The sequence below is a fragment of the Arvicola amphibius genome, chromosome 10 (genome assembly GCF_903992535.2).
Source record: "Arvicola amphibius chromosome 10, mArvAmp1.2, whole genome shotgun sequence".
Classification (NCBI taxonomy): domain Eukaryota; kingdom Metazoa; phylum Chordata; class Mammalia; order Rodentia; family Cricetidae; genus Arvicola; species Arvicola amphibius.
This window is the reverse complement of record NC_052056.1, coordinates 100,873,045-100,887,489: the sequence shown is the minus strand read 5'-3', so window position 1 is coordinate 100,887,489 and position 14,445 is coordinate 100,873,045. Positions and strand designations below refer to the sequence as shown.

Here is a 14,445-nt window from a genome sequence, read left to right as displayed (position 1 = left end):
GCTGCACCAAGGGCTCTGGGGAACAGCCTGCACCTATGGCTGCTCAAGTGTAAATAAAAAGCTGAACAGAAAAAATAAGAAGCAAGCAAATAAAAACACCAGTGTCAGTGCTCAATGCAGCTGGAGAAGGTTCTAGATTCTCCAGGGCATCCCTTGCCAGTCAGTCTAGGGTAAGGGAATGGGAAATGTGCCCACACTGTGATTTATAGACGAAAACACCCAGGAAAGGGAAGCTGAGCATTGAGCAGTGTTCTATGTGCTGGGACTAAACGAAGGAGCCAGCATTTCTTGGCTGATGTGGCTGAAACCAGAGGCAGCTGGATATTCCTGGGTATTCCTGGGGGAAGGATGTTTTCTTCCAGTTTCATTCCCAGAGCAGGGCCCGACCTGGGAGGCAGACTGGATCTGCACTTCCCAGGGACAGAACGAGGAGCCCCTCACCTCCACAGGGTCCCCTTTTCTGCAACCTAGGGCCAAGGTGGCTGGCAGATGGCTTCCAGCCTCACTCCTTCTACACCAGTCCCAAGTGCTGCCGAGTTCACAAGTCATCCTCAATCCGTGCCTTACAGCCAAGGCCTCTTGGTAACACAAGGAGGCTCCTCATGTGTCACACACATTGCCAATCACACAGCAGAGCGGTACTTCTGAGAGGGCTTTCTGGTCCCAGCACCCTGTATTGCCTGTGAGTCTGGTTTATCTGCTGCCCATCACAATCACAATGCAGGAACACACAGCCTCCTATACAGTTGTTCAATTTCAACTATACACAGGAAGTTATATATTTTCTTAAAAAATAATTTCAGTGCTAAAGACTAAATCCAGCATCTTCTATGTGGTAGGTACATATACTACCACTGGGTCACACCCCTAGCCACTCACTGTGGGATTCTAGGTAGGTGCTCCACTACTGAGCCATATCCTAAACCAGGTCAGGCAACATGAGACCCTGTCTCAGAAAGAAGAACAACAAAACTATGCTGCATCAAAGAGCTTGTTCCTATTAAGATCTACATTTAAAAAAAAAAATCACTGGAACCAGAGAGATGGCTCAGTAGTTAAGAGCACTGGTTGCTCTTTCAGAGGACCCAGGTTTAGCCCAGCACCGACATGGCAGCTCACACCTGTCTGCAACCAAATTTACGCAAGGAACCTAAGGCTAAAATGGCCTTTTATTTATTCAGTAAGATGTAGAGAAACTGCAAAGTCTGCATGACTCACTCCAAGATTTCTCCCACCGCCAAGGTATGGTGTCATAAACCCACGAGTGCCAGTAAAGGAGTGAGCCCCAGCATGAGACACAGTGAGGGTTTGAACTTAGAGCGAGGACTGAACACCAGGTCATGGATGCGGCTCAGGTTCTGCACTGCAATGAACCCTAAAGAAGCCACTTGACAATTCCTGGTGAGAGATAAAAGCCAGGCAAGCACGCGTATCTGGCAAGTCACTCAAATGCTCCTCTGGTTTCCGGCTACGGTGCCATGTGGCCAAATCTTCCCCATGTCCTCCAGCCAAAATAACATAATTCAGCAGACTGAGAGCAGAAGCAGCTCGGGGTTCAGCTGGCTCGTTACGTCAGACGCTCAAGAGGCTTACAATAAACTGAAATAACTGGCTGGTGAGATGGCTCTGCAGGTAAAAACACTCACTTAGAGGCCTCTTGACCAGCGTTCTACTGCCAAGACCCAGGGTAGGAGAGAAGCAATGCCTGAAAACTGTCCTCTGCCCTACATATGTGTGGTGGCATGCAAGTCTGTACAAACACATGCACACACACACACACACACTCACTCACACACACAATAGTAATAAATAAATTTTAAAAACCCCAAAAGATCCAAAAGTGACAATACAACCATACAATGCACCCTGTTCTAAACGGGACGTTTCATTGAGACAGGCTCTTCTATGAAGCCCAGGCTGGCCCACAACTCAAAACCCTCCTCCAACTACCCAAACAATGAGGCGACCGCCTTGCTCCACCACATCTGGACAAATATAGGGGTTTTTCTGGTTTTTTTTTTTCCTTCTTCATAGAAAATGTCCTTTTGGTTTTTGCTTGTCTGTTTTGTTCTTTGAGACAAGGTCTCGCGGTATAGCTTGTTTCAGCCTCAAACTTGCTAAGTAGCCAGGGATGTCCTAGAGCTTCTACTCCTCCCACCTCCACCTCTCCAGGGCTGGGACTCAGGGTCCTGCCACTCCTTGCTCCCTTGCGCACGTGTGCTTCCTCTCTCTCTTTCTCTCTCTCTCATTAATCAGCAACACTTTACCAGGAAAGCTAGAAACTTGGGAGAAATGACACTTTGAAAACCAATTACAGAATCTCTAAACCAGTTATAACAGGGCCCATTTCTAGGAATCAAAGTTAAAGCATTTTTTTTCTATAATCCTCTCATTTTAATATGAAATGCCTTAAATGTAGGGTAATTACGGAAATGAGGCATGGATGCAATTTGAGTTGTCATTAATTTAGCAAGTTTATCCCCCCGACATTCACAAGATGCAAAAACAGCAAACAGCAAATCACTCGGTCTCCAAACCCGGCTCCTTTGCTTTCATTTCCACTTTTTAAAGCAGAGCTGGGTCTTCTTCCAAAGCATCAAGAAAGAACTCCCACTACATCTCTACACGGTCTGTGTCAGCTCGAAATGGCTTCAAGAAGCTCGGTACAAACTCAGTGAGGATGCACTATGTAACCAACATCTTTCCTATGGACCGCTCTTCAAAATTATATATTATATAATGACTATATATGTTAGATGGATGGATGGATGAGAAGACAGGCAGACAGACAGACAGACAGACAGACAGACAGACATGAAACGCTGGCTGTGGTGGTGCACATCTGTGATCCCAGCAGTCAGGAGGTGGAGGATCAATTCAGTCATCCTTAACTACAGAGGAAACTGAAGGCCAGGCTGGGTTCCATAAGACTCCATCCTCAACAAAAGAGAATCTATAAAAGTCTTATTCCTTAAGTAATAAACCCTGAGCCCTCAGTGCAAACTGAACGGATTACATTTTTAATGCAGAATTGTTGTGCCAGTACCTAATTCACTACATCCCCACATACTTTCTTGTTTTAGTTTTTTGGAGACAGGGTCTTCTGTAGCTTTAGCTGACCTTGAACTTACTATGTAGCCAATGCTGGCTGTGAACTTCTTTCTGATTCTCCTGCCTCCATCCACTAGATGCTGGAGTTACAGGTGTGCAGCCTTGGAACAGAACACTAGGCTGTGCACACACCAGACAAGTACTCACTCACTGAGTTGCAGCCCCAGGCCCCCGTGGACCTTTTAGAAGCAACTCTGTAACCAGACCACAGTATAGTGGGCTGACAACCCTGACAAGCAACAGCAGGTGGTTCGCAACAGACAGAAGCAAGCCTTCCTGTAGAAGGGTCTATCAGTCCTGACCTTGTAAGTGCTCAGGCAATAGCTCTCCCTCCCCACCTCCCAGCATGCTGCACTCCAGCCCTCCTCCCCGTAACCCAACAATCACCCCACCCCACCCCACACCTGTTCTCAGGCCTTTCATTTGGATCTTCCCCACTCCAAGGTCCCAGGACCAGTGTTGCTGTCTCCTCTTCCAGGTGGCATCTGCTGCCCTTCCAGCTATGAGTCTGAACCTCTAATCTCCTTCCTTCTGTGTTATGCCAGGGTCCCTTCATGCAGACACTGGATAAGTAAAACCCCAGTCCCACACTCTCCAGCTTTGACCCCTGGACAGGCTGACCTGATACCCTCTCCCATACTAATGGGCAAGAGAAGCTGAGCACCAACACCCATTCCTGCCTAACCTGCCCCATCCTGCAGCTCCCTGGGTGGGGGGCACCAGGATGGAGGACTCCAGAAGAAGAGGAATGCTAGGACCAGCCCTGGAGAAGTTCAGTAATGGAAAGAAGTCAGAGGAACTGTCCATCTTCACTAAGTCAGGCATCTTCAAATGGATTTCAACATATCGTTTAGCTGCTAGCTAGCTGCTCAATGACTTAAAACTAATTGGCTACTGCCAACTGACCAGCTGTAAACAGCAAAGAACTGTCATTTTTCTTTTCGCTAAGTCTGAAGCAATTCCTTGGGTAGCAAGGTGGTCATTACAATTGGTTATATTTTTATCAGGATGCAAATCTGATGTCTGTGATCTATAACATACACCATCAGTCCTGTGCCCTGAGGCACAGCCCCTCAGTCCCTCTGACTACCAGATGCTGGCATCCAAATAAACCATGAAGAGTCCTAATGACGACTCAGGGAGCTCGGGCAGCGACTGGCAAAAGCTGCGCACAGCCTGTTACCCCAGCACTTGTAGGGGAGGCAGGAGATCAGCCTGAGTCACATGGTGAGTTCAGGGCTACCCAACATAAAGGGGTGGGGGGGTGGGGGTATGGGGATGTGGGGGAAGAGCTCAGCCAGGAGAGCCAAACAAGCATGACGAGCTGAGGCTGATTCCCAGAACCCATGTGTAAAAGCCAGGCTTCATAGTACATGCTCATGACTGCATCAGTAGGGAGGCAGAGAAGGGACAGACCCCAGGGCTCTGTGGCCAGCTGGCCTAGTCTACCTGGTAAGAACCAAGTTCAGTGAGAGACCCTGCCTCTAAAAGCAAGGTGGATAGTTCCTGATAAACAATGCAGGAGGCTGTCACCCCCCCCCCTCTCTCTCTCTCTCACACACACACACACACACACACACAATCTAATCTGATCAAGAAGACAGTTTGTCTTCTGACTGCTGCACCAAAAACCAGCTAAGCGGCAGTTTTGACAAAAAAGAAAAGATACAGATCAAACTGGAATTTGATCCAATCTCTGGGTTTGATCCACCACCCATTTGCATACAAAAAAGAAAAGGTCTGCTCCTATCTCTCAGATTTAATCTGAAGAGGAGCCTGGGACCAGCGAGGTACAAATGACCCCAGTGCTTCCAGGCTCCCTCAGCAAGAGTGCAAAGAGCTGGAGGACACGCGTCCTTTCGGGCTGGGGAGGGGTAAGCGGGAAAGTGCTCACTGAGGAGCACGAGGGCTTGAGTGCCATCCGAGACACTGGCAAAAATCAGGGTGGGCACCGGGTGGTGGTGGTGCACACCTTTAATCCCAGCACTCAGGAGGCAGAGACAGGCGGATCTCTGTGTGTTTGAGGCCAGTCTGGTTTACAGAGGGAGTTCCAGGACAGGCTCCAAAGCTACAGAGAAACCCTGTCTCAGAGAAAAAAAAAAAATCAGGTGGACTTGTGATCTCAGAGCTAGGGAGGTAGCAGAGAGGAGGATCCCTGGGACCCGATGGCAGTCAGTCTAGCCTAACTGATGGCAGCAGTCTAGCCTAACTGATGAGCTCCGGGTTCGGTGAGAGAGCCTATCTTCAAACGAAAGAAAGAAAGAAAGAAAGAAAGAAAGAAAGAAAGAAAGAAAGAAAGAAAGAAAGAAAGAAGGGAGGGAGGGAGGGAGGGAAAAGAAAGACATAAAACCCCTGAGAAATAACACCCGAAGTTGATCTCTGAGCCCTGTAGTACTCACGCACATGTGCGCATGTACCCACACATAGTTACACAGGCACACATGCACAGGAGATAGAAGACAGACAGACAGCCCCATGCCTGGACCTTATTTGGACTTTGCTTCTAGCAAATCCTGGGGGAGAAATCACAACATCGAGAAGCAGTGGGGTTCTGAGCGAGTACTGCCGACAGGATAGCTGTCTGTCTCTTTTGTAGGTGAGATGAGCGCTGTGGTGACCTTTCTCTCCTTTTAAAGGATCCTTATCTTTCTCAGGGCAACACGACACCTACAATTTGCTCCTAGATTAAGCATAACTGGGGAGGAAGATATGGAGTAGCGGAGTAGCTGTAAGATAGTCACTGTGGATGCTGGCTGCTGGGCACATGGAGGTTCAGTACTCAGTGTTTTTATTTTTTCTTCAGCAGTGGGAATCAAACTTGATCCCTTGCTGAGTGTAACCAGGGGACTTGAAGCAAGCTCTCTGCTGTGGCACTGGAGCAGGAAGAGCTAAGAAGGGGTAAATGCATCTTTCAAGTTCAACAACCAATTCCAAAGCAAACAGAAAAAAGAAACATAGACACCATCACCAACACAGACACACATACACTTGAGAGCACAAGTACGAAAGCCCACTCAAGAAGAGGGTGAATCAAACTCGAGACATAATACGACCTGGTGATGTAGGCCTGTTATCCCAGCTATTCTGCAGACAGAGTTCAAGGGAACCGTGGACTACTTAGTAAGAACTTGTCTCAAAATAAAAAATGAAAAGAGGAGCTGGGCGGTGGTGGCGCACACCTTTAATCCCAGCACTCGGGAGGCAAAGGCAGGCGGATCTCTGAGTTCGAGGCCAGCCTGGTCTACAAGAGCTAGTTCCAGGACAGACTCTAGAAACTACAGGGAAACCCTGTCTCGGAAAAAAAAAAAAAAAAAAAAAAAAAAAAAAAAAAAAAAAAAAAAAAAAAAAAAAAAGAAAGAAAAGAAAAGAAAAAAGAAAAGAAAAGAGGGCTGGAGGGTGTGACTCAGTGGTACAGCAACTACCCAGAATTCCCCAGTGAGGGGCTGGGATGTAGCTCAGTGGTAGGGCACCTGCCTAGAATCACCAGTGAGGGGCTGGGGTGTGGCTCAGTGGTAGAGTGCCTACTTAGCAAGTACAAAGCCCTAGGTTTGCTCCCCAGTACACCTCTGCCTGTGTGCAGCTGTGGGTGGTTCTTCACCCAAGGATCAAACAGCTATGTGAGGAGACACTTTCCCCGACAACAGTAACTGAAAGTACTGAAGGTTTGAAGATAAACTTCTAGCAACCATTGGGGCTGGATTCTGGTTTCTCTCCTGTGTGGGAGATGCCCTAGCAGAATGTGTGGTGTGTGCAAATGTCACCCATATGGCTGTCACTGTCATCTATCCTGAGGGTGGAGTAGAAGGCAGCTAAGGATGGTGCTGCTTTGGGAATCAGTGTGGGCGTTCACAAGGGACAAAACTGCCAAGCCTGGAGCTACTGGGGCTTGCTGAAGGCAGGCAATGGTTAAGTCAACAAAATTCTAATGCAAAACAGGCTAACAAAACAAGAGATAGGCACAGAAAAAAATTGCCATTATTTCCAGATCATTAATGAACTTTTCATTTCAAGATAAAAATTGGGGGGGGGTTAAATAAAAAAGCGAGCTTTGGTGTTGGAGAGTGGGCTCTCTGGTGGTGAAGTGCCAGCATGAGGACTTCAGATCCCCAGCACCCAAGTAAAGGATGGGTACACATGCGTGTGCGTGCGCACACACACACACACACATTCATACACACAGTATACCTACAACTGCCTTCCTCTAAACTCACTGGAGTATCTGGATTATTTTCAATGTCAACATGCTGAAACAGCACTCTAACCCCAAACCTGACAACATCCTGTCCTACCCATGAGACCATTTCTTTTGGAGCTCCCTAGGTCAAAAACCACGGGAGACCCCCAGAACTGCTCAGCTGGCCTGCTGACATGCTTTTCTGAAGTGGGACAGATACGCCATCCATTGCTGGTTTTCCTTCCGCACACTGGCTATGACTCTGCTGGCATGGACTGTGCTCAGAAACACTCCCCAAGTCAGACACATGCAGCTGGCCTGGGGAGATGGCTCTACTGGGGTTTGCCACACAGGCATAAGACCCAAGTTCGATTCTGAGAAGTCACATAAAGAAGCTAGACATGCTGGTGAGGGATCTCAATCCCAGCGCTCAGGAGGCAGGAAGAGATATAGCCCTGGGACTTGCTAGCTAGCCAACCTTGACATCCAGATTCGGTGAAACACCCTGCCCCACAAAATAAGGGAAAGGCTAAATGAAGAAGACATTCAAAGTTGACTTCTCGTCTCCACACGTGAACATACAGTCAGGAGAATGGGTTGTGTGCACACGCACACACTCTGCAAGGGCTGCAAGGCTCAATGGTAAACCCCTTCCCTGCCAGCTAAGCCACCATGCTCAGACATGTACCCACTGCACATGCCAGCTCCTGAGAGACAGATTTCCAGGCACTGCACACAACATCATTTCAAAAATAGCAGCCTTGGTCCTGATCAGTAGATGAACAGGACCCTGTGGTTTGAAACTTTGCCCACCATGGGGAGACAATCCCACACGAAAGAAAATAAAGGCAGGGAGTGGGGCTGGGGAGAAGTGGAGAGTGAGTGCTGCTGCACAAGCAGGAGGGCGTGAGTTTGGATCCCCAACACCCATATAAAAAGCCAGGTGTGGTTTCCTGCGAGCTGCAACCCCCGTGCTGTGGGGGTGGAGACAGGAGGACGACTGGGGCTTGCTAGCTGCCAACCTAGCTCCAGGTTCCGTCTGAGACTCTTCCTCGGGGGAATAAGGTAGAGAGTAACAGAGCAGGATGCCCAGTGGCCTCTTCCTTTGACTTGTGCGTGTGCAGCCCCATCCCTAACAATACAGTAAGCTAGACTCTGGAAGGGTGGTTGGGATAAGAACCCTAAGAAGACAATGGGTTGAGGTGTTTCCAGAACCTGAGTTACAGGAAGAAGCCCCGAGGAAGATGGAGAGAAAGATCATCTGTCAAGTTCTCAGGCCCAGGAATGCAGTTAATGACCCACTGACTGAACAATTGTTCCTCCGGGCAATCTGGCTTTATTTTCTTTCGGTGGTGGGGATGGAACCCAGGGTCTCGTGTGAGCTAGGGAAGCAAGCGGTCTACCACCCAGCTACAGTCCAGCCCTTGTACACTCAACAGGGACACAGCTTTCCGGTTTGGTAAAAGAAGGTGACATTCCTTCTCACACCTTAGTAAGATGAGTCACTGTTAGTGTTCAAAGTTGTTCAGTCAGAATCTATAACATATGTGGACCCCGGGAAGGCGAACATACAACGGCAAGTACTCCAGACCTGGGAACGACCCCGGCAAAAACTCCACACTCAGGGAGCTCATAAATGTGAGTAACCAGACAGACACTCACACCTGGCCATGAACCTTGTCAAAGGAACACCCGTGAGAGTTAGAAGCAATTACTGAATAGAAAAAGAAAGTGCTGGGAAGGAAGCAATTAACATGGCTTTCTCCTAGTACATAACATCTTAAGGTCCTGGACCTCGAGGGTGGCAGAGGACTAGGAATAATGGGAGCTTGGAAGAGGGTAAAGTAGGCATGGTGTTGAATGTGACAGGAGCAGTGAGCCCGGGACCTGGGACGAGTTAGGGATCTGTACTTCCCACCATGTTTGGGGGGTAAATAGAGGCAGGCACAGCACTTCCTGCCCAGATACTAGATGTAAAGCCACTGCCTCCAGACTTGCTCTTAAGGCATGGACTGTCTCCCAACGAAGGCAGCTCCTTGGACCACACACCTCCCAGAAACACCCTCCCAGGCAGGGGTAGGGCAGCTCATCAGTCCTTCCAGGTCCAGGCCAAGGAAGTGAACACTGGGGTCCTGACCTATGGGAGTCAAGGACAAGGAGTGTACCTAGATTACTCAGACCATGAGGGTCAGAAGTGGCCCTGGTGGCTCTGCCTAAATGGAATCAGGGTTGAGGGCCTTGGGGGGTGGGGAGAGCTACCTATGGCAGAGTTCCGGCTGGGGGGGGGGGCTCATGCTGCCAGGGTAAAGCTAAGGGTCAGGGAATGACTCTAGAAGAGGGGAGTGTTTTGGGGCCGGAAGAATCTGGGGTGACCCAGAGAGTCCAGACTAGGTTAGATGGAGATTAGGGTGAGTTAGCATTCTCAAGTCAACAGAGGTCAGAGATGACTTCTGTCTGGAGGTTTAGGCAGGGTGAGATTATAGGGGTTAGGGTGGCCCTAGGGCTCCCAGGTTAAGTAGAGTCAGGGGTAACTGCTCCTGGCTGGTAAGGTAAGGGTCAAGAGTGACCCCAGGTATTGGAGGCAGGTGGGATTAGGAGCAACTGGGTTCAGAAAGTAAGGGACCAGCATGGGAGGGGTGGAGACCAAATGGAGTAGAGGAGTGTGTGTGTGTGTGTGTGTGTGTGTGTGTGAGAGAGAGAGAGAGAGACAGAGAGAGACCGAGAGAGAGGGAGGGAGGGAGGGAAGGTGGGAGGGAGGGAGAGGGGTTAGCATGAACCCCAGTGTTTAGGCCTGTCCAGGGTCAGAGTGACAGGGGGTTTCAGGATGAGTGGGGTCTGAGTTTGGTCCTACCAGTCAGTCAGGGCTCACCCAGCGATAAGGGCCCAGTGAGCTAACAGGGGGTCAGGCTTAGCTGGGTCGTGATTAACATCACAGGGTCAGAGCCAGGTGAAGGTCGAGATCACGGGTATCTTAGGGTTCAGGCTTAGCTGGATGGAGAAACGTGATAGCCAGGTGGTCGGACCAGGTGGGATCAAGATCAATCAGTGTAAGCAGGGGTTCAGAGCTAGGTGGGGTCAAGACTGGGAAATGTCTAGGTAATCAGAGCCGGGTGGAGTCGAGATTGGAGAGGCTAGTGCCTGGCAGGGTCGAGATGGGGGAGGGAGTGACCAGGGGCTAGGACCCAACAAAAAAACGAGATGGGATGGGGAGGAGGAGCGACCCAGAGGCCAGGCCAGGAGGAGTCGAGTTGAGGGGGTTGACCAGGGGTTCAGGCCGGATAGAGTCGAGGTCAGGGGGTGACAAGGGACCAAGCCAGATGGGGTTGAGATCAGCGGGTGGCCAGGAGATCCAGGCCAGATCCGGAGAGGGGTGACCCGGGGGATGGCGCCGCACTCACTGTTGGGGCAGCTGAAGGGCTGGTGCTCCCCGCCTCTGGAAGGCCTCGTCCACGAAGACACCGTTCTTGCCGAGGCAACGCAGATAGAAGTGAGGTTCCTGGAAGCTGAGCTGCAGGTGGCGCCGGGAGATGAAGCTCGACAGGCCCATGCTCAGGTCCACCGAGCCCTGCGACGAGTTGCGGCCGATGGTGACGCTGGGCTGTCGCATCAGAAACTCGAATTCCCGGCCCTCCAGGCGCGCTAGGGCCGGCCCTGGGCTCTGGCGCACTGAGGCGGCGGCCGCGGCCACCAAGGCAGGCGCGGCGGTGGTGGCAGTGGTGTCGGTGGAGGGCACCGGGCCGGGGCTGGGGCCGGGACCGGGCACCGCAGGCACTGCGGGCGCTGCGGGCGGCCCGGGCGGAGGCTGCGCCGGCGGCGGCGGGGATGCGGTGGCCGGGAAGGCGGCGGCCGCGGCCGCGGCGCACAGCACAGGGCTGCAGGGAGCGGAGCGCAGCGCCAGAAGGGCGCGGGCGCCGCTGTCCTCGCCGACTTCGGCCATGTTCGCGCAGCTCCGAGCGGCTCCGGCGGCGGCCGAGGCGGCGCGGGGCGGGGCTGGGCGGGGCGGCGCGCGCGGAAACCCGGACTGGATTACGGAACGGAGCGGAGCTGGGGTGCTACAGAACCCCTGACACTGCGCGCGCAGCTTCCACCTCGGGGAGGGCGGGTACAGAGAGACAGAGAGTCAAAGAGCCCCCTCCTACCGCTCCGAAGTGCGCGTGGTGGTGTTTGACTCACCACGTCTTTAGGGGCGTCCTACTGGGACTGCAGGTCAAAGTTGCCCTTGGATGCTTGTGACGGTCTCAGCTAATCGCCGATCGCTTGTGCACGGCTGTTCTTTGTAGTTTCGCTTTTTTCTTTTATAATGTTGCAAATTACATTTTATTCATTTATGTATTTACTTGTGGCTCACCATTCCTGTGTGTGTGCGTGTGTGTGTGTGTGTGTGTGTGTGTGTGTGTGTGCGTGCGTGTGTGTAGATTAGAGGGGACAGCTTTCAGGTCTATTCTCTCCTACCCTGTGGGTTCTGAGGATGGAATTCAGGTCGAGCTTGGTGACAACTTTTACCTACTGAGATATCTTGTTGGTCCTTGTTTTGTTGTTATTTAAGACGCTATCTCATACCCAGGCTGGCCTGGTTTGGCTACCTAGACCAGGCTGGCTGCAAATTCATGATTTTCCTGCTCAAGCATTACAGGTGTGTGCCACCAAGCCTAGCCCTTTTAATTAAGTAATTAATTAACTAATATTTCATACAGGGTCTCTTGTTATGTAGCTCAGACTGGCTTCCAACTGGTGACCCGTCTGGCTTGGGCTCCCAGAGTCTTGCTGGAGTCACAGGTGTACACCACCACACCTGATTTCCCTTGTTTCTTTAAGGTGAACAGCTCTGCTGCTTCCTGGAGACTACGGACACCCTGGAGATTAACGGTAACTGAAACATTAAATGGTGAATTTGGCAGCATGTGCATCCCTTGAGAACTTCAAGGTTCTGCACTGGGATGTTAATTCAGTCAATGCTTCCTTCAGGAACACACACAGACACACACACACACACACACACACACACGCACGCACGCACGCACGCACGCACGCTCGGGTTTTCTTACATTTAATGACTATGAAGGAGCTGACACAGTTGTTTGGTAAAGTGCCTGATTCATTCATACTCCAGAACTGGAGTTCATTCCCCAGTACCAACTTCAAAACCCATTGAGAGCTTCTGTAATTCCAGCGCTTTAGGGTGGAGCCAGGCAGATCGCTGAAGTTCATTGGCCAGCCTGCCTAGCCAATCAATGAGCTCCACGTTCATACGAATCACTGTCTCAAAACAAAAACAAAAACAAAAACAAAACCGAAAAACAACAACAAAAAGATAGAGGCAGTCTGTGGTAGTGCACAACTTTTATCCCAGCACTCGAGAAGCAGAAGCAGGCTGATCTCTGAGTTCCAGGCCAGCCTGGTCTACAGAGCGAGTTCCAGGAGAGTCACTGTCTTGAAAACGAGAGAGAGAGAGAGAGAGAGAGAGAGAGAGAGAGAGAGAGAGAGAGAGAGAGAGAGAGAGAGAGAGAGAGAGAGAGAGAGAGAGAGGGGGGGGGGGAGGGGAGGGAGGACAGGGAGAGGGAAGGGAGAGGGAGGGGGGAGATTTACACACTTGTGCATTCAAGTGCATGCACACGCACACACAAGAATTTTTAAAAATAATGATCATGAGAATAGAGACGTAGGTCCTGTCCTCAGTGAACTTCAGGACTAATGAAGAGACAGATATGAATTAAGGACCCATAGAAATCAATGTCATGCTCACAGTCATACAGGGTGTATGTTGACAGGGTGCATGGCAGAGTGTTGGGACTGCCCCCCCCCCACGGAAGGAAGCCGGAAGGGGCGGGTCAAGGGCAGGTAGAAGGGAGTTTATGATGAGAAACGTCCCTGCCTATTGAGCTCCCATTCTGAACCCAAACAGGGAGCCGATCCTGTTATAAAGCTTCTCAACCTTCCTAATACTCAGACTTCATAACTGTAACCTTGCTACTATTGTGAATTGTAATGTAAATATCTGATATCGGGGGAGGGGTGGGAGGATGGGAGTTGACATGACCCACAGATTGAGAACCATTCTCAGGAGGGCTACAATGAGAGAGAAGAGTGTTTGAGAGGCAGGGGACTGAAGTTTCTTGGTTTTGGTTTAGGTTTTGCTTTGTTTTAGCTTGGTCTGTTGGGTTTGTTTGTTTGAGACCAGGTCTCTTATCGCCCAGGCTGGCCTAGAACTTGCTCTGTAGCTGAAGCTGAATTCCTGGTCCTCCTGTCTCCACCTCCAAAAGCTAGAGTGACAGGTGTGCACTAGCACACCCTTCTCGGGTTCTCATTTTTCCCGTTTTTCAGTACGAGCGTTAAGTCCAGGGCCTCGGGCATGCAAGTGCTTTGGCACTGAGCTATGCCCCACCCCTTTAACATAATATTTTATTTTATTTTACTTTATTTATTTATTATGTATGTGCATGTCAGAGAGCAACTCTCCTTCCACCATGTGGGACCTGGGGAATAACACTTGGGTCCTCAGCCTTGGTGGCAAGCCCCCTTACCCGCGAAACCATCATGCCAGCCTCCCACCGTGACTTCTTTGTATTTTCCATTTTCAATCAGGTTCCACCTAGTTCTCCAGACTGGCTTTATTCTCATGCTGCGACCCAGACAGATCTTGAACCTGAGATGCTCCTGCCTCAGCCTTCACAGTAGCTAGGCAGGATTACATGCCCATGTCACCAGACCTGGCTCAGAGACACACTCTGAGAAACTGTGGCAAATGAACCTGATTGATGAGGAAGATAGTGAGAGAGGCTGAGGACCCTCTTCCCCAAGTGAGGATTCTTGAACCGGAGTCCAGAGGATGCGCTGACACTGGCAGGGGCTGGAGGCGAAGTGTGGGAAGAGAGCTTACAGCCAAAGAGTGTGCGTGCTAACCCCTGGAAGTCCTGTACTCAGGAGGGATGGACAGAAGGTCACCGTGGCCATGAAAGAGCAACCAGTTCATCTGAACTAGATGAGTGAAGGGCTGTGTAGGACCCCGAGAGCCATGAGATCACACCCATGTGCTTGTAAAGGAGTCACCTTGGATGCCGTGGTGTTGTACTAAAACAGTGCCTGGGGGATGCTGGTTAAGAAACTGCCAGATTGGGAGCTGGAGAGATGGCTCAGAGGTTAAGAGCATTGCCTGCCCTTCC

General features: G+C 50.6%; 1 protein-coding gene across 1 annotated transcript in view; it reads right to left on the bottom strand.

Moving 5' to 3' along the window:
• Foxk1 (forkhead box K1) overlaps positions 1–11,222 on the bottom strand; it is a 70,226-nt gene extending 59,004 nt beyond the window's left edge. Inside the window, exon 1 of the mRNA XM_038345682.2 lies at positions 10,684–11,222. Within this exon, the coding sequence (XP_038201610.1) occupies positions 10,684–11,222 (539 nt within the window). The remainder of the gene's footprint in view (positions 1–10,683) is intronic.
• Between the last annotated feature and the right edge of the window lie 3,223 nt (positions 11,223–14,445).